Below are 24,251 nucleotides of genomic sequence, written 5' to 3' on the forward strand. Positions count from 1 at the left end.
CATGTCCATGGTGAGGGCAAACAGGATGACAGAGATAGGACTGCCTGTAATGGTCTGGTCAATGTTGTTGTTTTTGAGACTCCGTTAGTCTTCGGGAGACCACTCTGAAAAATGTCTTCCCCTCTACACTCTTCTGCATTTTATTGTATTGATTTGGTTTTAAATATGACAAGGACTTTGTGATAATCGTCCTTTTATGTTTTGACATTGAATGAGCGTGGAATAACCTAATGATTTCTATTATAATGTAAACGCGTTTTCTTGCATTGTCAAATTTTTTTAATAAACAGTTTTTTTGGTAGCGAACACCATATGTGTGTGCATGTAAACGCACTCAGTGTTTCCTTTAAGCATTTTTGTATGCAATACGCATATAAATTCGCATATAAATTATGTTGATTAAATCCCTGCTATTGTGGTATTGATTAGTTAAACAATATATTGTGTTTTACTAAATTGATCTGAGTTTGGCAGGCATGAGATTTGATCCTCTTATTCACAGTACAAACCCTTTTTTCATGCATTACATAATGGAGCTGAACAGGCTTGACGTCCTCCTCACTTCTGTTGGCTGGTGAGATGGAGATAAAAATGACACAGGTATCTGACTGTCTGTATGACCTACTATTCCAGGACTTCAGGGAGAAGAACACAGATCACATGCGGCCAGACATCGTTGCGCTCCTCAAGAGCAGTAAGAACGCCTTCATCTGTGGTCTGATCGGTATCGATCCAGTGGCCACCTTCCGTTGGGCTGTGCTCCGGGCCTATTTCAGAGCCATGGTGGCCTTCAGGGACGCTGGCAAGAGACTTGTTGGTAAACGATGTGGTGAGTTTAATTAACAGTTTCATGTGCTTACACTTGTCACAAGCTTTGTATTGCCGATTTCAGACTATACATGTCACACTGCCATATAAAATATGATTTAAAAGTGCTTAACACAGTGGCAGCAAGTAACCATTTTTATGATATTTTTTTGTATCTTTGACTACGTGCATGCAGTATTAATTCTGGTTTATGTTGTGCTCTCAGCACCGGCGTAGATGCAGCATCACACAAGATCATACATTTTTTGCTACCAATGCCATTGTAGAATTCACAATCAGTCATGATTGATTTGTTCTGCATGTGAAACCATCAAATTACAGGGGTTTAATGATGGTCATGTGATCTCAACATGGCGATGCTTATGAATTGTGTGCCCAGCGCCATATCTAAAATATAGCAGCTGATGAGTCTAGAGTCTTAATCTCATGTGAGCGTTCTTTATTTTAAACATATTTGTCTAAAAATAACTATTAATTTCTTGCTGTTTAAAGAGAACATATTATGGTTTTTAAATGTGACTAATATTGTTTTAAAGGTCTCATACAATAGATTTACAAGCATCCAAGGTAAAAAAAAAACCACTTTAATTTGCTCATAATTTAAATTGCAGCATTACCTTTTTTTCCGAGTGTCAAAAACGACTCGTTCAATGATCCGTTCTAATGCATTCATTCTAAACCCCTCCTTTCAGAGAGCCTACTCTGCTCTGATTGGTCAGATGTCCCAGTCTGTTGTGATTGGTCTACCACTTAGTGTAGTGTTTGAGGCCGGGTCAAAGCTGTAAGCGAGCAGCCAATGTAGACAAATGACATAGGCTAGTACAGGAAGTCTGGAATTACTAACGACTCGTTTCAGGTGTTCAGAATCGGTTCTGTCTTTTGGGAGTCAATAACTCCATTTGTCGTGCACTTCAATTTTTGAAACTTTGCAGACTTTTTTACATTTACAAACCGCTATATAACACACTACATGAAAGGCAATACTTGAAAATCCATAATAGGTGCTCTTTAAAAGTTTAGCAATTAGCAAAAAATCACTTGGTTCATATTTAAGTGATTCATTTGATTTAAAATCCATGTATACATTTGCTTTTGACAACTTGGGTCGCATATATTTTCTACTACAGCTTGCTCAAAATTGTTCGAATGCATTTTTATATAGATTTGTTTTTTACTACTGTAAGATGACATCAGGTTCTCTTCACAGTGCACAGACCCAACAAATCAATAATTACATTTGTTGTTAATCATTTTCATTTGATGCATTTGACATTTAATTTTTTATTGTTCAAAGGAATGTTCCAGGTTCAATACAAGTTAAGCTCAACCAACAGCATTTTTAGCGTTATGTTTTTTGCATTACCACAAAAATGTATTTTGATGATTTATTTATTTTAGAGTTTGTTGACATTACATAGTCATGGTAACGCAGTTGTAAAATTGGCTTTAACTTGACACAGAAAAGATTAGTAAGCCATTCAATCACACTTAAATCATGTTTACACGATTATCCTTTTGCAAGTGCCTCACTGGAACTAAGATTTTGCCGTTTTTGTTTTGATTTGTTTGTTTGATTTTCGTTAGGTTTTTTAAGAAAAGGATGGACGAGTCAAAATGAATTTTTGTGTTATTCAATATCACAAACGCTGTCAATTGAGCTTAACTTGTATTGAAACCGGAATATTCCTTTAAGTGTTGCTGCCCAACTCATAACACAGTACTTTCCCTTATTTTAAAGACTACTCCAACATGTTCTGTGCATCTTGTGTTACTTTTATTTGGATGTGGAATTGTGACTCATGGCTAATGGTGTCATTCCTTTTCAGGCTCAAATGCAGCTTCATAAGTTAATCTTTACCAGTGTAAAATAATTTTTGCTGAAGTAGACATCTTAACTGTATACGAGTTTAAGGCATAGTTGCCCCAAAAATGGAGCCCCTGGTTGCCACTGTTGTTGTATGTAAAAGCAGCCTGGACTAAGTCAAATCACTTTGTCAGCCCAGCACGTCCTGCTTGAATGCTCTTGCCATGCTCTTCTGCTTTTCAGTATCTATATGCCTTTCTTTCTCAAATACAATGTTTTGGGTGTGTGGCTTTCGCATAATTACTTAACTTAGACTTGTAGTTTATGATGTCTTTGCTTTGATGCTGCAAGTACAGTAGAATGATTCTTCAGCGGTCTAAATGAAACAAAAACAGATCTGAGCAGAATATCCAGTACATTGGCTAGTGATGTGAACATCACATAGCTTCATGAAAGAGCATTGAGTTTACAATAGGACATATTTCCTAATAACTCTATTATTATTAATCCAAAATGTACTTAACAGATAAACTGAAATTATCCTGAAAGTCATAATTCAGATGGCCAGAATAAGCTGCATTGTTGACCAGACTTTATAACTTCTGACTTAGTCTCCTCTTTTAGACTTCACATCTTATTTCTCACTATGTAATCTGTCTTTTCTCTCTCTTCTCTCTTTCTTATGTCTGTGTGTGTGTCTGTGTGTGTGTCTGTCTGTCTGTGTGTGTGTCTGTCTGTGTGTCTGTCTGTGTGTCTGTCTGTGTGTCTGTCTGTGTGTCTGTCTGTGTGTCTGTCTGTGTGTGTGTGTGTGTGTGTGTGTGTGTGTGTGTGTGTGTGTGTCTGTGTGTCTGTGTGTCTGTGTGTCTGTCTGTGTGTGTGTCTGTCTGTGTGTGTGTGTGTGTCTGTGTGTGTGTGTGTGTGTGTGTCTGTGTGTCTGTGTGTGTGTGTGTGTGTGTGTGTGTGTGTGTGTGTGTGTGTGTGTGTGTGTGTGTGTGTGTGTGTGTGTGTGTGGGGTTTGTTTTATGGCTTCTGAAGGGCATGATGCTGCTGCTCCAGTTGTGAAAATTGTGGATAGCTTTAGTTTTCTGCATCACCCTGTGCATCAGAGAAGCTTAGAGATCCTGCAGAGGTGCAAAGAGGAGAAATACAGTAAGATGCTTTTCCTTCATTTCATCTCCTCACTTCATGCACCCTGGGCCGAGACATGAGGGCTTCAGTCACAGCCCATTCAATTGGACCGCTATGGCAATATAAATACATAATGCAGTGGCAATACATGTACAGTACGCTAAAACTTGGATGAGTACTGATTTTTACATGTCGACTAGTCGATTGGTCAGTGTTTACCTTCTGTAAATGACTCTCCATACATAAAAAAAGTGCGTATCTCCATAACCATATTCATGCTGCTTTCATTGTCATTGTCTTGGCAGCCTCTGGGCAACATTTTGTTTTCAGGGCAGTTTGCAATAAATTTGGCTTGTGTGTTGCACTCTAGATGATTTCTGTTCATCATTTACGTAGCAGCTTTGTGAACGTGAAATGCTCCAGTTTCACCCTGTTTTCACTTACCCAGAATTGCTAATATAATTGCTTACAGTACTTTGCAAAAGTCTTAGGCACATAAGATGTTTCACTAATGCATTTGTCTTAAGTTTAAGGTTATTTATATCTTCAGCTTTATTGTGTCAATAGGAAATATACATGTTAGACTCCCAAACATTACTTTTGCAAATAGAATAGAAGAACAGGGAGCCCTGCAACAGATGTCATAGCCCCTAACCCTCCAGCCAGGTCTCCTAAGCAATGGCCCGGTTGCTAGGCAAGGTAGAGTCACATGGGGTAACCTACTCGTGGTCGCTATAATGTGGTTCGCTCTCGGAGGGAGCGCGTGGTGAGTTGTGCGTGGATGCCACGGAGAATAGCATGAAGTCTTAATACGCGCTACGTCTCCACAGTAACGCGCTCAACTAGCGACGTGATAAGATGCGCGGATTGACATCTCAGACACTGAGGCAACTGAGATTCGTCCTCCGCCACCCTGATTGAGGCGAGTCACTACGCCACCACGAGGACGTAGAGCGCATTGAGAATTGGGGGTTCCAAATTGGAGAGAAACGGGAGAATGTCTAAATAAAAAACGTAAAAATAATATTAAAAAATTAATAAAAGCAATAAAATAGATTTACATTTTTTTTTATAAATATTACAAATATAATTTTTTTAAAAAGAATACAGAATTATTATGAATGTATATTTTATTAGCAATATAAACAACAGTGGATTTAACTATGGGGTCTTTTCTATGATTTTATATTTAAGTTTAAATAAAAAAGCAACAACAACATACAACTTTATGCCCAGATCCCCCACCCCAATTTATGAATTTATATTTAAGTTAAAAAAATACATTATATTTAATTTTAAATAGAAAAACAACAACAGAGGACTAAACAATGCAGCACTTTTTGCTCCCAAATTTATGAATTTTATTTAAGTTTGAATAGAAAGCAATAACAACAGAGGACGTGCATATGCTGCCTTTTTTCTTCCAAATTTAAAAAATTACTACAACAGCAACGACAATAACCGTATACTTAACTATGGGGCTTTTTGTTTTTTGCCCTAAACTCTGGTAATTTTCTGACCCTGATTTGTGTGCAAAAACACTGAGACAGTGGATGGAGAAATTTTCCTCCTGCTGTTGCATCATAACAAATATTACTGAAGACATGTGAACCACGACTAGTCGAAACAGACCCAACACATCAATAATAGTTGTAAAGACTTTTACCTAGTTCAGTAGTTGGTGCAACCCCTTATGTTTGTAACAGAATCAATGATTGGATTCAGAGCTCAAGCTGGCAGACTTCCCCTTATGTCTCTGTGCCCATCCATCTTGCACCTGTCTTGCTTTCCTTGCATGATATCAGGATGGGTGTCTGTCCTTAACTAACAGCCCTTTCTGTGGGTTCAGTCCAGCATGTATGCCTCTCGGGCAGCCCACCGCTTTCCCCTCACTGGAGCTCCTGTTCTGAACACTTGCACCCCAGCACGACATCTCCAGCACAGAGTACGCACTCATTTCTCTTGTCTTCTGAGGACAGCGGGCTCACGATGAGTCTGCTTGATGGAGGTAGCTCAGATCATAGACTATACACACAAAGCACAACTAAAACTCAGTTGAACCTGTTTAAATGAACAGAGTTTGCTAATAAAAACAGTCTGAGAATTGTATCAATAGCTTATTTAATTATTCCTTCCTGTTAGGAACAACTTCATTATAATGCATTGTTGTGGCTAGAGCTGGACAATTATTGCTGAAAAAATGATATTGTAACACAATAAGGTTGTATTCATTAACATCTGTTAACTGCATTAGTTAACATGAGCTAACAATAAACAAAACTTTAGCAGCAATTATTAATCTCAGTAAAGGTTCATTTGAAACATGCACTAATACACTTTCAAACTTAAAGGTTGTACAGTATATATTAACATTAGTTAATGCATTATGAACATAAACAGTGACTAATGGGGGCCTGGGTAGCTCAGCGAGTATTGACGCTGACTACCACCCCTGGAGTCGCGAGTTCGAATCCAGGGTGTGCTGAGTAACTCCAGCCAGGTCTCCTAAGCAACCAAATAGGCCCGGTAGCTAAGGAAGGTAGAGTCACATGGGGTAACCTCCTCGTGGTCGCGATTAGTGGGGCATGTGGTAATTTGGGCGTGGATCGCGCAGAGTAGCATGAGCCTCCACATGTGGAGTCTCTGTGGTGTCATGCACAGCGAGCCATGTGATAAGATGCACGGATTGACGGTCTCAGAAGCAGAGGCAAATGAGACGTCCTCCGCCACCCAGTTTGAGGTGATTAACCGCGCCACCACGAGGACCTACTAGTGGGAATCGTGCATTCCAAATTGGGAGAAAAGGGGATTAAATATAATTAAAAAATTTAAAAAACAATGACTAATTATCAAGATGTATAAATCTTGTTAAAAATATTGTTCATTGTTAGTTTGTGATACTTAATGAATTTACTAATGTTAACATATACAACCTTTTTGTAAAGGGTTACTATTATATCAAAATATTTTTCTGCCTTCTGATGCTACTCGTAGCATCTGTATGCACCCAATCACTGAGCACTTTATGTATGTCATTCGAAACTGATCCACAAAAGCATGTTTTAAGTAATTCACATCTAATTGAATGGGCAAACATTTCATTCCATCAAACAGCTGTGAATTAATTAACATGCTGTCAATCTGTTCTCATGAAAGCCATTATACCCTCTATTCTTAGAGCTCTAACCTTTCTCTCATTCATGTTTCTGATGTGTCACGGAGCAGTCTGGTTGTATAGGCTTTGTGATGTGTTTCAGGTGTGAACCGAAAGAGTCCTCGCACGCTACTCTCCGATCTGCAGGGCAGCAACACACTCGGTCAACGGTAAGAGCGACTATACTGGCCTATTGATCATCACCGATACGGTGCCCCCAAAGAGTATTTAGACACTTGCAGAAATAGTTCACCCTAAATTATTTCATCATTAAAGATCAAAGTTAGGAGTATGCTGCAACCTCTTCAACTCTGGTGCATTTTTGGGCTGCCGCCTGTAATTTTCAGTCAATTTTAAAAGCTCTGCATCCACACAAACTGTGGATTCATTACTAACATTTTTCTCAATTGTCATAAATAATATTGTATATGTTTACAACCTTATGATGGGTATATAAACAAGCAAAAACTTTTTTTTTTTAACGTTTTGTTGTCCTAACTTTGTAAGCATGCTTTTTTGGTTATTTTCACGCCATCTTATGCCAAACAGTCTTAATTTATTTCACTAAATGGCAGCAAGTACTAGAAAAAATGTGTTTTCCTCCATCACAATATGCAGATCTGAAATGTAGGTGGCGCTCTAACACATATCAGCCCTGACAGATGTGCTCGTTCGAATAGACATTCAGTCTAATTTTCAGTTCATGCACCACCCCTATTGTTTCATCGAAAATCTTGGCCTCTGAGTGGACTAGAAGGTCAATCTAGGTGTCATTAGATCCTCCCCTTTGCGATAACATATAACACTTTTCATCATCAATAGTCGCTAGCATATAATTTAGCATTATTTAGCATGCTTTGCCTGCTGGACTGTATATTTTGTTCTGGATGTCTAAGAGATAGGATTATTCACACAAGCAAGCTCACAGATAAGGACAGGCTCATTTTGTAGAAAACTGAGTAAAGGTAAGAGTAGATCTAAAGTTTTTACTATTTTGGGCTCTGATCGGCCTATCAAAGAGACGTCTGTATTTGACGTCTTTCAGAAATCATATTTCACTCTGATTCTTTAGAAAATGTTTCGAACTGTGGTGTTGGGCCAACAAAATAACCTGTACAGTTGCATTACATTTTATTTGATATATGATTTGTCTATTTAAGTACTATTTGAAAAACTTTTATATTCAGATTCATATTTCTGCCACATTAACACTAGGTGGCACTTATTTGTGACATGGATGATTTTAGGCCTTATTTTGTTATTTTATGTAACATAAATGCAGAAAAGTACAAATTCTACGTTTTCAAACGATACTCCATATGCCTGACTTATGTGTACGGGGATGAAACCACCGGCGGGTCCACAGAGTTGAAGAGGTTTGATGTAAACGTGAATCCCACTTTTGTGTCTTAAGCAGCTTTCTTGCAATAAACTGCTTTCTGGTGTCCATGTAAACTAGCTCAGTATCTACAGTATAAGACAAGTATGCATTACTGTGCAATGCAGATGTATTACAGTACAATGTGCTATATACAGTAGAAAAAATGTGTACTATATAGTACGCAAACTGGGAAAGATACAGTCAGATAAAGAAGATCGTTAGGATATTTAGGCTATCACATGTTTCTGCAGTGAGTATCTGGGTTTCTGAAAATCCCCTTTATTGTGTTACATGGCTTATGTTCACTTAGATAGGGAAATGAAGCATGTATGATGAGCCCCTGGTCAGAACTCACAAGTCTTGTTAAATTTGCTGTGTGGGTGTTGAATTAAAAACCCGCAGACTGGCCCCCACGGTCTTCCCGACCTCATACTTCCTTAATGACGTGGCAGTGAGATATTAGCCTTGATATCCAGAACAAGTGGCAAGGGTTGAGCTCACAACAGCTCTATTGTTGTACTGCAAAGTCCTTCTAATGCATTTTGCAACCCCACACACTTTTTGGGTTATTACGTGACCACGAAACATTAGGAAAACGGCAGGTGCTTCCTCTATGTCATAGTGCAGATATTTGCTCATTTGGAGGACAGGCCCGAGGCTGATGAGTAATCACTCCCAGCAGGGTTCACGTGCACATGCTTCGGTGACCTCCTGTGTATAGAATATTAGCTCTGAATTACTGCCAACCACAGCTGGAGGCTTTTCCCTCTCCTTGTGGTGTAGCCTCTGGTTTTGGTCGACTGACCATTTTTTCCAGTGGGTGATAAAGTGCTGATATATTTGAGACGAAGGCTAATGCATGTATATACACATACAGTATATACTGAAATTAAATGAACATTTTTTGCACAATTTTTACTAAAAATATTTGAAAATGTCCATTATGTTGTTGGTAGAATTTGAAAATGGCTCAAGAGAGAGCCAGGTGGAAAATGGTCTCTTGGTTTATATAGCCATTTTTTGCAATAACTTAGAACTTTATAAGATACATTTAAAGATTTCGGTATGCACCCATATCAAATTTTGGCCTGTACTGATAATTGTTTTTATGTAGTGGTCAATAAGCGCCATGGGCTGATACTGTGTAGATATGTATTGTTTTGTCTGTTTATTTCTAAAACAGTGTTCACGGTGAAGCTCCATTTTTGAAGTTTACATTATTTTAGTGAAACCTGACTTTACTGTTTAAATGGGGGGATTATTAAGTGTACTATTAAAATTAAGCGCATTAAGGTTGACAAACTATTTCTGCCATTGTAAAATAAATGCCAACTGCCAAATTACATTGATTCATTTTTAAACAAATGTTCCAGGTGCACTACAAGTTAAGCTCAGTGGACAGCATTTGATGCATGATGTTGATTTACCCCCCCAAAATAAAAAATGAATCATCCCTGGTTTATTAAAAAAAGAAGAACAAAAATGCAGTTACATTAAGGCAAGTGAATGAGGCCAGTCCATAAACATTCAAATACACTCTGCTTCAAAAGTATGGCCACAAAGCATACATATTATTTACATTTCTGCATTTGGCAGATGCTTTTATCCAAAGCAACTTACAGTGCACTTATTACAGGGACAATCCCCCCGGAGCAACCTGGAGTTAAGTGCCTTGCTCAAGGACACAATGGTGGTGGCTGTGGGTTAGAACCAGTGACCTTCTGATTAACAGCCCTGTGCTTTAACCACTACATAATTTAAGTGTGATAAAATCGCTTACTAACCTCATCGGTATTAAGTTACGGTATATCCAATATTACAACTTTGTTGCTATGATAATGCATGATAATGACCTTTTATTCGTGTTTTTATCGCACTGAAGTTATGTAGAACAGAGATTTTATTATTCTAAAATAATTGTAACAAATTGTGCGATATTCAAGTTATGTGCATCTGTGATTTTTCCTTTTTTTCTTAATAAATGAGAATAAAAACAACTTTTAAATCGTTTGCCTACTTGCAGTATTTACATTAAAAAATAAACTACATGGAATGTTTGTTCTTTTGAAATTAATTGATTATATAACAGGACCGTTTAAATAAAAAAACTTAAAAGGTGATAAAAAATTATGACAAACTTGTAAGAAATGGTGACCAGTACAGAACCTAAATATACTCTAATAAATGTTAATATAGTTATTTAACAAACAGTTTAATAAAAAGTTAATGTCCATATTTTTTTCATTTATTTATTTATTTTGGTCAACTACCCATTGTCCATTATTTGGTGTAGACCAATCCCATTGTTTTGCGCAGTAAGTAGTGTCAGAAAGCCAGAAGACTGTTGTGTTAGATTTGACCGATTAGACGATTAAACAGAAGTACGACACCAAACCATCATAAAAACAGACATATTATTATAATTTTTGATTGATTTATTTTTAGATTTCTTTTCCCAAATTTGGCATCCCCAATTCCCAATGCAAGTCCTCGTGGTGGCGTAGTGAGACTCCTCAATCCGGGTGGCGGAGAACTAATCTCAGTTGCCACCACGTCTGAGACCGTCAATCTGCGCATCTTATCACGCGGTTTGTTGAGCGCGTTACCGCGTCGAGGCTTCATGCTATTCTCCGCGGCATCCACGCACATCTCACCTCGTGCCACACAGAGAGCGAGAACCACATGAGGAGGTTACCCCATGTGACTCTACCCACCCTGGCAAGCAGTCCAATTGGTTGCTTAGGACTAACTGGATTCCCTCAGCATGCCCTGGATTCAAACATGCGACTCCAGGTGTCATCATCTTTACTTGCTGAGCTACCCAGGCCCCCCAGACATATTATTTGCTATACAATTATTATAATGATTTGATACCTCTGTTGATGGCTTGAAGCCACAGCCGTCTACAAGAGGCCTCGAAATAATTTTTTAACAATGGTTTGCACACGGTTTTTGCCACTACTTCCATGTGTGACATAAGAGGTGATTTAAAATAAAATACCCACACACAAAAACACATACTGGCTGATAACAATTAAATCACCATGTATAATGCATCCCCAGTTTTAGTTATTTTTTTTGCCACCAAGAATACCCATATTAATTATTCTCTTGAGAATCATGAGAATACCCAAGATACTCACCCCCTTTAGTTTTGTAGTAAGAAAGAGGGCTGGTGTTGTTTGTCTTGGCCTGGTATATTTATAGATTCAGAAAGCAGCGCTGCCTCTATGGAAAGCTAATATATTTCCACAAGTGCCTGTGGTGCATGTGACTTTATGGCAGTGGTATTATTCATAGTCCCTGTGCTCAGCATCATCATGCATGCAAGAGGTTTAAATCAATAGAAGTCAGTGGACTGCCTGTTATTATGATAAAATACCTCTGGTGTAGACTCTTACAGACCCTTACTGATGTTGGACCTCATTGCACAATGTTCTCCAGGGTCCATTTCACACCTCAGCTGAACAGTTACACAAACTTAACTCTGCAAAACTCAAAGACTATATACAAAAGACGTCATGAGACAAATGTTTACTTTACACAGCCTCTTTTCATACTGTTTACTTACCAAAGCTTAATAAGTGATGGTAGACATATTATAATGTAGGTTTTTAGTCTGTGTGTTTGTTAATAAATATGTCTGTTTATTGTGTCTCTGTCAGGGACGGCTGGAATGGGCATCTTGGTAGGCAAAACCGTCTGTCCTCCGGTGGATCTTTCAGCGATGAGGACGGCATCTTCGTCAACTCCACCAACAGTAAACTCCTGGAGCGAGCCCACGGCATCCTCATGTAATACTCTCACTGCCTCTCACAGCTATACAACTCTTCAAATTCACTGTAGTTCCTGGAAGCTCATTATAAACGCATTATTTATGTATTTATTTATTTTCAGGAGAAATAAAAACTATAAAATGAAGCCAAGTCTTCCTAAGGTACAAATAACATCTCTATTAATTTCTTAAGGAATAATTTAATAGAAAATGACAATTCTATCATCATCTACTCTCTTGTCACTTGAAAACGTGATTTTTACATTATTATAATTTTTTACACAAAAGAAGATATTTGGCAGAATGACCTTCCTGGTATTATAGCTTTGAGTTCCTCGTGCAAAGCTTTAATATGGCTTTAGAGAACAAATTTTATGATACTTTGGGTTTTTTGCCCTTTTTGGGGCTTGACAACAGCAGTTGCTATATACGTTTGTTGTATAGACAAAAGTCAGCCTTAACATTTTGCCTTTTGTGCTCCACGGAAGAAAGGAAATCAAATGGGTTTTGAACGACATGACAGTGAGTCGATGGTGACAGTTTTGATGAATCATTTCTTAAACTGGCCTACATGAGCTTGTGACTGACTGTGTTGCTCTCTTTAGCACCTGCTGGATGTGAAGTCACTGAAGTACCTGAGTAACCTGACGTTACACGACCGCATCACAAAGTCCCTTCTGCACCTTCACAAGAAAAAGAAACCGCCAAGTATCAGTGCCCAGTTCCAGGTCAGATCTCTGTCTCTCTTGCTTTTATTTTGTTTTGGACTTTTTGACACATTTTATCTCAATAAGCCTGTCAAGAATGTTACATTTCACCCCAAAATCCAAAGAAAATAAATAAGACACTATATTTTGCATTACAGTTATGAGACTCATCCTGCCTGGATGATTTTTGTAAAAAAATGTAAATCCGTATTGATTACCAAAAAATACATAATTTTAAATAAAAATGATTCATTACAGTTATTTGATCATTAATACTTTACAACAAATGGATAATAATGTGATAAGCATTTAAATGTATTATTTATTAAGACGTTACTGTTAAATATGCATAGCATTAGCCTCTCTCTTTCTCTCTCCAAACTCCTGCGACTTATCCTGTATGGATTATTTTATTTATTTAAATAATCAAAAATACATCATTTTAATTAACAATTTATTTTTTTTATAATTAATTATTTGATCATTAATATGGTACAACAAATACATAATAATTTATGAATCATTACATTTATTGTTTTTTAATCCGTTCTTTTTACATTATTATTCATTTTACTTTAAAATATTTTTGATTTTATTTTTTAGATTTTTTTAGAAATTATTTATTTTATTTTCATTTTCTGAAATCAGTGAAAAATTCTAACTCAAAATGAAATGGTCTAAATGCATTATTCTCTCTCTTTATCGCCCATGTAGATTAAAATTTGCACAAAATACCAAATATACATGATTCTATATATAATGATCTTATTTGAAGTTATATTCTGATTTCTATTGTTACAAATAAGACAGACAGACATATGACGGATAGATGGATAGATAGATAGATGGAAAGATAGATAGATAGATAGATAGATAGATAGATAGATAGATAGATAGATAGATGGATGGAAAGATAGATGGATGGAAAGATAGATAGATAGATAGATAGATAGATAGATAGATAGATAGATAGATAGATAGATAGATAGATAGATAGATAGATAGATGGATGGAAAGATAGATGGATGGAAAGATAGATAGATGGATACATTTGATAGATAGATAGATAGATGGATGGAAAGATGGATGGATGGATGGAAAGATAGATAGATGGATGGATGGAAAGATGGATAGATAGATAGATAGATAGATAGATAGATAGATAGATAGATAGATAGATAGATGGATGGATGGATGGATAGATGGAAAGATAGATAGATGGATGGATGGATGGAAAGATAGATAGATAGATAGATGAAAGATAGATGGATGGATGGATGGATGGATGGATGATGGATAGATAGATGGAAAGATAGATAGATAGACAGACAGACAGACATATGACAGATGATAGATGGATGGATGGATGGATGGATGGATAGATGGAAAGATGGATGGATGGATGGAAAGATGGATAGATAGATAGATAGATAGATAGATAGATAGATGGATGGATGGATGGATGGATGGATGGATGGATAGATAGATGGATGGAAAGATAGATAGATAGATAGATGGATGGATGGATGGATGGATGGATGGAAAGATAGATAGATAGATAGATAGATAGATAGATAGATAGATAGATAGATAGATAGATAGATAGATAGAAAAGACGGACATATGACAGACAGATGGATGGATAGATAGATAGACGGACGGACGGATAGATAGACAGACATATGACAGATAGACAGACAGACAGACATATGACAGACAGACAGACATATGACAGATAGACAGACAGACAGACATATGACAGACAGACAGACATATGACAGATAGACAGACAGACAGACATATGACAGATAGACAGACAGACAGACAGACATATGACAGACAGACAGACATATGACAGATAGACATGGACAGACAGACAGAGATAGATATTTTGTTTTCTAAAATTAAAAAAGATTTAAATTCAAATGTCTGGATAAATTAGCCTGTTTCTTTCTCTTCTTCTCCCTCTCACTTTCTTGCTCTCTTTTCATCTTTTATTGTCGAAAAAGTGTTCTGAATCATTTAACCACAGTTTAATCTCCACCCCGTACAGCTTATTAGCCTCCGCAAATACCCTAATTAATTACATCACATCTATTTTTAAAACAATAGCACTTTTATTTGCTACATTTCACTTCCAAAGTCTGCTGTTGTTTTAGTTTTACTAGGAAATGTGGAAAACAACGGCTTGGTAAAGTTGCTGTGATTCATTATATCTTCGATCAAATGAAGTTGATTTCATCAAATGGATGTTCACAGGACTTCTCAGAGCTTGAACTCTTTCAGCGTAACTGGTGTAATTACTTTATTGAATTACGTGAACCTCTTCATATTATCTGTCAGCCCTTTCTTGGGTTGTTCATTTATGTGGTGTCAAACATTATGTGAGATCTTGCACTGCTGTTACATGTTGTAGTGTGTTATGGATGGGGATAGAGAGGCCTAGACAAATGTGTGGATGAGCTCACTTCCCACATCCTATTCTGAGCGGCTCTCACTTGGGGAAGAGAGAGTGAATTCCTGCTTTTCCTCCTGTCCTCTGTCTAGAGAGATACAGGCCTGGAAACACAAACAAGTGTGCACAAGCTGTTTTTATAGACCTAGCATTAGCATGTCACATGGTTTGTTTTTGATATTCATTTGTCCTTTTGCCACTTTTATTGGTACAGATGAGTGAATCTCACAAATCCTGTCAAGACCATGTAATATTTCACCCCAAAATCAAAAGACAAATGTAAGAAATTATATTTTGATATACAGTAGTGAGACAGAATTATTGATTTTTATTTATTCATTCATTCAGTTCAGCATAGAGGTTAGTACAACAAATATATCATATTAATAATTTCATTTTATCAATTAATAATGAATTCATTTAAAATTATATATATTTTTATTTATTTATTTTTTTCAAAAATTAGTTAAAATAAAAAAGATAAAGGGAAAAGATCTGTATGCATTTTAGTTATTCAATTGTAATGATTTTAATTTATAATTTAATCATCAATACTATTTAAATAAATATTTTTTACTTTCTGACATGAGTGAAAAATCAAAAATACTAAAGAAATGACAAAACATCTGTACGCATTATATTAACAAGAATGAGATTAGTTTAAATCGGTTCAACAAATACATTATACATAATTTATTAATATTTTTAATTACAATATAAAATACTTTATATTTAAAAAATAAGTTTTTACTGTCTGAAATGATTGCAAAATATAAAATATAAACAAATTAAAGGTAAAACATCCAAATGTATTACAGTAATGAGTATATGATTTTTATATTATATTTATATATACATAAATTACTTTATTATTCAACAATAAATACTTTCTAAATATAAATATATTTATTTCTGAAATTAGTGAAAAATCTAAATTACAAACCAAGTTTTCTAGTTTTTATTAATGAGAAAGAGGTTGTTTTTGTTTTACAGTAATCTGAAATTTGAGTGTAAAAGTTTTTAATTGTCATTGAAATATTGTTACAATGCAAAAACACAAAAAGGCTTCATTTTCTTTAAGCAAAATATAATTTTTTCGATTTTTTCGAAGGGGCAGAAACAGGACTTGTGGCGCCTTCATGAGATTTAATATATCATTTGAAAGCTTTGCCATCCCTTTGCCACAATGATGTAATCCTTGCCCATGCTTTAGGACTAATGATTGACAGGTGACTGACTGATTGCCAGTTTATTGTTAGTTGCTCATATGTGGTGTTTTCCTCTCAAGGCCTCTCTCAATAAGCTAATGGAGACTCTCGGTCAGTCGGAGCCGTACTTTGTGAAATGCATACGATCAAATGCTGAAAAGGTTTGTGTGCCCATGTGAAGATTTAAAGTTTATCTAACATGTAGACCTGTTGCTTTACTCTAACAATCACATACCATATATATTTGCTTCCTCTCAGCTCCGCTACGTTTTCATGATGGCCTGGTCCTGAGACAGCTTCGCTACACAGGCATGTTGGAAACCGTGCGGATCCGACAGTCTGGTTACAGTATCAAGTACACATTTCAGGTGAGACTTATGCACACACAGTCATGTTATTGCTTTTACCTAAAACTGTTCTTATTCCTCTAGAACAAACACATGATTCAAATGTAGGCATGACGTAGTCTCCGATATCCAGACAATCAGCATAAAGTCTGGTCCACATTGCATCTGATTCTGGCCAAGAACTGCCCACTTAGACAGGAAGTGACCATCACACATGTAAAGTGACCAACCACAGTTCAACTTCATATTTAAGAGCAAGTAAATCTGAAATCGTATAAAAGACCAAATCATTATATACAGATGTGTTCAATGATGTGCCATTTATTTATTTAAGATTATAGTGTGTTTTAAAAGAAAACGTTGGAAAATATGTCAAAGATTAAATGCCATAAACCTCTCAAATCCATAGACTAGGCTCCCTGACTCCTGGAAATAGCATAAAGCTTGTGCCATTTTTGTGCAAACATCACATGGTCATTAAACAGTTCATGGGCAGTTTGGAGACTATGAGTGATCCAATAGTATGATTGTGTGGGATGTCCTCTGGAGCATGTGCATGGATGAGTGTCATCTACTGTAGTTCCACAGCTGAAGGCATTATTTCCAGTTGCTCATTTCCACTTCCGGGTGTGGCTGTCTTGGGATGAAGAGGTTGTTTTGACCACTCTTACCGGTACATTCTACCCTGTGAAACATGAATACAGCCCATAAAAATGTCATTATGTAACTTTAAATGATCTGTTTATCCACAGTGAATCCCTGATGCCTGAAAAGGCAGAAATCGTACAACAGATTGATTAAAATTCAGCTCTCTTTTCAGTAATAAATACTATTTCTATAACTTTAGCGAATTGAACAAACCTGTAATCCTATGTATTACGCTTTGCACATTAACTCATCCTCGTTTGTCTGATATAATTTTCACCTGACGGACAATAACACATATATATCTTTACATTGGCGGCCAAACGTTTGGAATAATGTGCATATTTTGCTCTTATGGAAGGAAATTGTTACTTTTATTCACCAAAGTGGCATTCAACTGATCACAAAGTATAGTCAGGACATTACTGATGTGAAAAAAACAGCACCATCACTATTTAAAGTCATTTTTGATAAAGTCTAGACAGGCCCCATTTCCAGCAGACATCACCCCAATAACTTATTCTAGAGTAATCATACTAAATTGCTAATTTGGTACTAAAAAATCACTTGCCATTATATCAAACACAGCTGAACTCTATTTGGTTCATTAAATTAAGCTTAATATTGTCTTTTGTTTTTGATTTGCTACTGTACGCAATAGACTGGCATGTCTTAAGGTTAATATTAGGTCAAAAATGGCAAAAAAGAAACAGCTTTCTCTAGAAACTCATCAGTCAATCATTGTTTTGAGGAATGAAGGCTATACAATCCTCGAAACTGCCAGAAAAATTGAAGATTTCATACAAAGCTGTAACTAAAGTCTTCAAAGACAAAGCCCAACTGTCTCTAACAAGGACAGAAAGAGATGTGGAAGACCAGATGTGCAACTGAACAAGAGGAGAAGTACATCAGAGTCTCTAGTTTGAGAAATAGACGCCTCACATGTCCTCCGCTGACAGCTTCATTGAATTCTACCCGCTCAACACCAGTTTCATGTGCAACAGTAAAGAGAAGACTCAGGAGGTCTTATGGGACGAATTGCAAAGAAAAAGCCACTTTTGAAACAGAAAAACAAAAAAAAGGTTCGAGTGGGCAAAGAAACACAGACATTGGACAACAGATAATTGGAAAAGAGTGTTATGGATCTGAACCCCATTGAGCTTTTGTGGGATCAGCTAGACTGTAAGGTGCGTGAGAAGTGCCGACAAGACAGCCGCATCTATGGCAAGTGCTACAGGAAGTGTGGGGTGAAATGTCACCTGAGTATCTGGATAAAATGACAGCTAGAATAACAAGGATCTGCAAAGCCGTCATTGCTGCACGTGGAGGATTTTTCAACTCTTTGAAGTAGTTTAAGTAGTTCCGGAAATATTTTCAAAATTGTAAAAGTAATTTTTCACGTTATTAATGTCACGACTATACATTATGATCAGTTGAATGCCACTTTGGTGAATAAAAGTACCAATTTTAAATTGTCTGAAAATTATTCCAAACATTTGTGTGTGTGTGTGTGTGTGTGTGTGTGTGTGTGTGTGTGTGTGTGTGTTATTGAATTACAGTAATGAGACCAAATTGAGTCCAGACACAATATTATTTTTAAATATTATAATTATTATATAGTATTATGATTTAAATAATATATATTTTTATTTTTTAAAAATGAGTGAAATAAAAAACAAATTTAAAAGTAAAATGTCTGGACTAATTACAGTAAGTATTAAACTTTGCACCACAACTTATTTAGCACATTTTACATGTTCTTACAACTTTCACCAGATGCACAATATAAGTTGAAAGATATTAAATAATATTTTGAATTACAGTAAGTATATATATATATATATATATATATATATATATATATATATATATACACATATCAGAAAATAAAAAGATATATCATTTAAATTGTAATATTATATAGTAATAATAATACAGGTAAATATTTACTATGTGTGTGTGTGTGTATAAGTGAGGAAAATAAGTATTTGAACACCCTGCTATTTTGCAAGTTCTCCCACTTGGAAATCATGGAGGGGTCTGAAATTGCCATCGTAGGTGCATGTCCACTGTGAGAGACATAATCTAAAAAAAAATCCAGAAATCACAATGTATGATTTTTTAACTATTTATTTGTATGATACAGCTGCAAATAAGTATTTGAACACCTGTCTATCAGCTAGAATTCTGACCCTCAAAGACCTGTTAGTCTGCCTTTAAAATGTCCACCTCCACTCCATTTATTATCCTAAATTAGATGCACCTGTTTGAGGTCGTTAGCTGCATAAAGACACCTGTCCACCCCATACAATCAGTAAAAATCCAACTACTAACATGGCCAAGACCAAAGAGCTGTCCAAAGACACTAGAGACAAAATTGTACACCTCCACAAGGCTGGAAAGGGCTACAGGGAAATCGCCAAGCAGCTTGGTGAAAAAAGGTCCACTGTTGGAGCGATCATTAGAAAATGGAAGAAGCTAAACATGACTTGTCAATCTCCCTCGGACTGGGGCTCCATGCAAGATCTCACCTCGTGGGGTCTCAATGATCCTAAGAAAGGTGAGAAATCAGCCCAGAACTACACGGGAGGAGCTGGTCAATGACCTGAAAAGAGCTGGGACTGGGACCACCGTTTCCAAGGTTACTGTTGGTAATACACCAAGACGTCATGGTTTGAAATCATGCATGGCACGGAAGGTTCCCCTGCTTAAACCAGCACATGTCAAGGCCCGTCTTAAGTTTGCCAATGACTGTTTGGATGATCTAGAGGAGTCATGGGAGAAAGTCATGTGGTCAGATGAGACCAAAATAGAACTTTTTGGTCATAATTCCACTAACCGTGTTTGGAGGAAGAAGAATGATGAGTACCATCCCAAGAACACCATCCCTACTGTGAAGCATGGGGGTGGTAGCATCATGCTTTGGGGGTGTTTTTCTGCACATGGAACAGGGCGCCTGCACTGTATTAAGGAGAGGATGACTGGGGCCATGTATTGCGAGATTTTGGGGAACAACCTCCTTCCCTCAGTTAGAGCATTGAAGATGGGTCGAGGCTGGGTCTTCCAACATGACAATGACCCGAAGCACACAGCCAGGATAACCAAGGAGTGGCTCTGTAAGAAGCATATCAAGGTTCTGGCGTGGCCAAGCGAATCTTTGGAGGGAGCTCAAACTCCGTGTTTCTCAGCGACAGCCCAGAAACCTGACTGATCTAGAGAAGATCTGTGTGGAGGAGTGGGCCAAAATCCCTCCTGCAGTGTGTGCAAACCTGGTGAAAAACTACAGGAAACGTTTGACCTCTGTAATTGCAAACAAAGGCTACTGTACCAAATATTAACATTGATTTTCTCAGGTGTTCAAATACTTATTTGCAGCTGTATCATACAAATAAATAGTTAAAAAATCATACATTGTGATTTTTTTTTTTTAGATTATGTCTCTCACAGTGGACATGCACCTACGATGACAGTTTCAGACCCCTCCATGATTTCTAAGTGGGAGAACTTGCAAAATAGCAGGGTGTTCAAATACTTATTTTCCTCACTGTATATATATATATATATATATATATATATATATATATCTATATATATATATATATATATATATATATATATATATATATATATATTATTATTATTATTATTATTATTATGATGTAGTATTATGATTTAAATAATACAACTTTTTATTTTCTGAAAGGTTAAAAAATAAACGTCTGATAGATTACAGTAATGATGCACTTTGTGCATTAACTTATTTCGCTCGTTTGAGAATTACAAGTTTCACCTGACAGTTTTCTTACAAGTTTCACCTGAAATAATATTTTGAATTCAGACAGTGCAGAGACATGTTAAACTTTGTGCATTAAATCATCTTGCAAGTTTGACAATTACAAATTGTCACCTGATGGACAATAAAATTGGTGGTGAAATCCCATAGACTTGGAGGGACCTGATCCGTATCTAAAGACCAGAGTATCATAAATCAAATCATAGAGCTTATTTTTGATTTTGGCTAGTAAGCAACCACCTAGCAACCATTCAGTGCAACCAAACACCTATGTGCTAAACAACTCAGAAACCTCTGAGTCTTAGCAACCGCATAACAATGCCTTTTACAACACTAAAGCATCATGGCAGCACATTTTGCATGGACAAGCACCCCTTTTATTCTCTTAATTAAATGTAAAGTTCTAGTTTTAAGCTCTCCAGCCTTGTGTCTTCTTTGTGTAACTTGAGTGAAACTGTTAAAGCCTCTAGCATTCCTGTAAGATATGAAGTGGGTGTAGCTGTTATTGGTGGATTTCTAGACGCTGTGCTCACCATGCACACACAAAGACTGAGTTGACACAAAGTCTGGGCGATTTCTTAGACGTTCTCTATACACTAATGAAAGTGGCCAGGAATAATAGCATACACAAAGCATCTGTCTACCCCCAGTCTGCATTGGAGGAGACTTCAATAAGTCATACAGTATGAGGCATACCTTGGGAGTGATGTTACTGTCCTAAAATATTCCAGGTGTTTGTTTTTTGGCCTTGATGAAAAATGTCACCAACAGGTCACCTCAGGAAGTGAATGTTATTAACTTGTGTGTGCCGGCCATCAAGAGAAAACATTCATTATGATGTCTGTTGTGTAAAATAGATGTCTTATGCCCTGCAGGAATTTGTTCGACACTTCCATGTGCTGTTAGCAGAGGGTACCTGCGCCACAAAGGACGCTATCCGACAGTACCTGTGCCAGGTGGATCTCGCTCCTGAAGGGTTCCAAGTGGGCCGTACCATGGTACTATCAACCTTCAGTATCTGACAGTGAATGAACTTAATTAAGTTTCCACAGTAAAACCCCCAGAGCCTTTTCTAATGTCTTTGGGATGACACATACCGTCCTTTTATGATTCGCTTTGTTGGAAATGTATTGCAAGCATGTGTCTTGTTCCTTCATTTACGAGTACACGTATGGCAGGTGTTCCTCCGTGAAGTGGAGCGACAGCGGCTGCAAGACCTTCTCCATCAGGAGGTACTGCATCGGATCATTAAGCTTCAGCGTCGTTTCAGAGCTCTTCTAGAAAGAAAGAACTTCCTCACAATGAAACAAGCTGCCTGCCAGATACAGGTATGTCCACTGACATCACTTAAAGACAGACTAAACCAGCTAAAAGTCCAATAATTGCAATGTTTTAATTATTTTTACAATGTTAGAATTTGTTTGGAAGGGGTTTGTAGGTATATTGTGGTTTGCTTTTGCTGATGTATCAGTAAGCTTTCTAAAATATGTTTGTGAAATAAGCCTTAAACAAAATGTACCATAGTAGCATAGATACAACAGTTATTTCTTATGTGAAATTATAAATATTGTGTATATTAATACGGGATTTCTATGAAGGTTTACCCACAGAAATGGAAAACTTGGAAAAATCAGGGATTTAAAAAAAAAAAATTGCAGGCCTAGAAAATTCATGAACATTCCTAAATTGTTTCAACGAAAATATGTTTCATCAGCTAGAAATATCTTTTGTGAGTGTAGTCTCTTCGAGATTATTTTTAAAAATCATGAATGACTGTAAAAATGGGGAACACTGTCAATTATATTTTGCCTAAACTTTGGGTACCATGCTAAATTTTTTAAACGAAATGCGCTTTCTAGTCCCCAAAGGGATATTTGTCTTGGACTCATGGTCTGTATACATAAACAATGACTTGTCATTCCTCTTATGATCATAAATAAAAGCAGTATATAATAAAACCACATAAAATATCGAACAATACAACTGTAACAAAACATAAAGAAATAAGGCATTTTTATTAAATATTTTATTTTAAGTGAATTATTTGTAGTGTCAAATGTTCAAGAAAACAAAACAAATCTTTATAAATACAGACCGAGTGTGTTTACTTCTTCATAATGGTTCTATAGGACAGTGATTAATGCTTTTGATGATTTTATTTGACGTCTTGGCATCTTTGTATTTTGATAACAGTCATTTTAAAACAATTAATTTAGTGTTTATTTAATTATAATGTATTCAATATTACAAAATGTAGTTATTATTTAGTAAAAGTTTAATTTTTGCATACACTAAAATTATTTAAATAAAAAATATATATATTTTTAAATTATTTGGAAACATTTTTCACAACAGAGTAATCCAAATAAAGCTGTACTCATTTAATCTTCGCATGCTGTGTTGTCTCATATTATAGAACTGGTGGAGGAGCTGTCAGTCTATGCAGAGGGATGACATTAGTGTCCAGCAGGAGGCAGCACTCTGTATCCAGTCAGCCTGGAGAGGCTTTAGAGAGAGGCGTAGACTCTCACTTTGGAGGGAAGCGGCCGTGGATATCCAGAGAAGCTGGAGGCTGTATCGACGGGGCCGCGCAGCCCTCAGGATCCAGACTGCCTGGAGGAGGTACCGGGCCAGAGAGCTCTACCTTCAGCAACGTGAGATCACTATCCATCTGCAAGCAGCAAGTAGAGGCTATCTTGCGAGGCAGAGGTACGCTACCGCCCTTTCTACACAGGGGTTCTCAACGGGTACAGTATTACCCCCCACCCCCCAGTGGGCGTTCAAAGGATGCCAGGGGGCACTGAGAGCAAATTAGTAGAGATGCGGGTGTTGGGTTATAAATGGGGGCATTTATCTGTCATATTAATAAAACATATCATTAAGTTTCTGTTTGAGTTAAAATGTTTGTCTAGACTCCATTATATGGGTTGGTATGCATATGTACCGCGGTTCCTCCGATTCTGAAGTCTAGTGACGCATCTGAAGTATCTGGTTTAGCACTAGGAATTGTTTTAAATTGCTATTAT

At 36.7% G+C, this 24,251-nt stretch overlaps 1 protein-coding gene across 1 annotated transcript in view; it reads left to right on the top strand.

Annotated features, from left to right (window-relative positions):
* LOC127644872 (unconventional myosin-IXAa-like) overlaps window positions 1-24,251 on the top strand; it is a 198,124-nt gene that overhangs the window by 140,652 nt on the left and 33,221 nt on the right. Inside the window, exons 14-25 of the mRNA XM_052128281.1 lie at window positions 634-829; window positions 3,668-3,781; window positions 5,610-5,768; window positions 7,018-7,084; window positions 11,961-12,089; window positions 12,193-12,232; window positions 12,676-12,798; window positions 16,521-16,605; window positions 16,699-16,808; window positions 22,101-22,223; window positions 22,404-22,553; window positions 23,642-23,934. Coding sequence (XP_051984241.1) covers window positions 634-829; window positions 3,668-3,781; window positions 5,610-5,768; window positions 7,018-7,084; window positions 11,961-12,089; window positions 12,193-12,232; window positions 12,676-12,798; window positions 16,521-16,605; window positions 16,699-16,808; window positions 22,101-22,223; window positions 22,404-22,553; window positions 23,642-23,934 — 1,589 coding nt within the window. The remainder of the gene's footprint in view (window positions 1-633; window positions 830-3,667; window positions 3,782-5,609; window positions 5,769-7,017; window positions 7,085-11,960; window positions 12,090-12,192; window positions 12,233-12,675; window positions 12,799-16,520; window positions 16,606-16,698; window positions 16,809-22,100; window positions 22,224-22,403; window positions 22,554-23,641; window positions 23,935-24,251) is intronic.

The sequence above is a fragment of the Xyrauchen texanus genome, chromosome 1, assembly GCF_025860055.1.
Source record: "Xyrauchen texanus isolate HMW12.3.18 chromosome 1, RBS_HiC_50CHRs, whole genome shotgun sequence".
NCBI classification, from domain to species: domain Eukaryota; kingdom Metazoa; phylum Chordata; class Actinopteri; order Cypriniformes; family Catostomidae; genus Xyrauchen; species Xyrauchen texanus.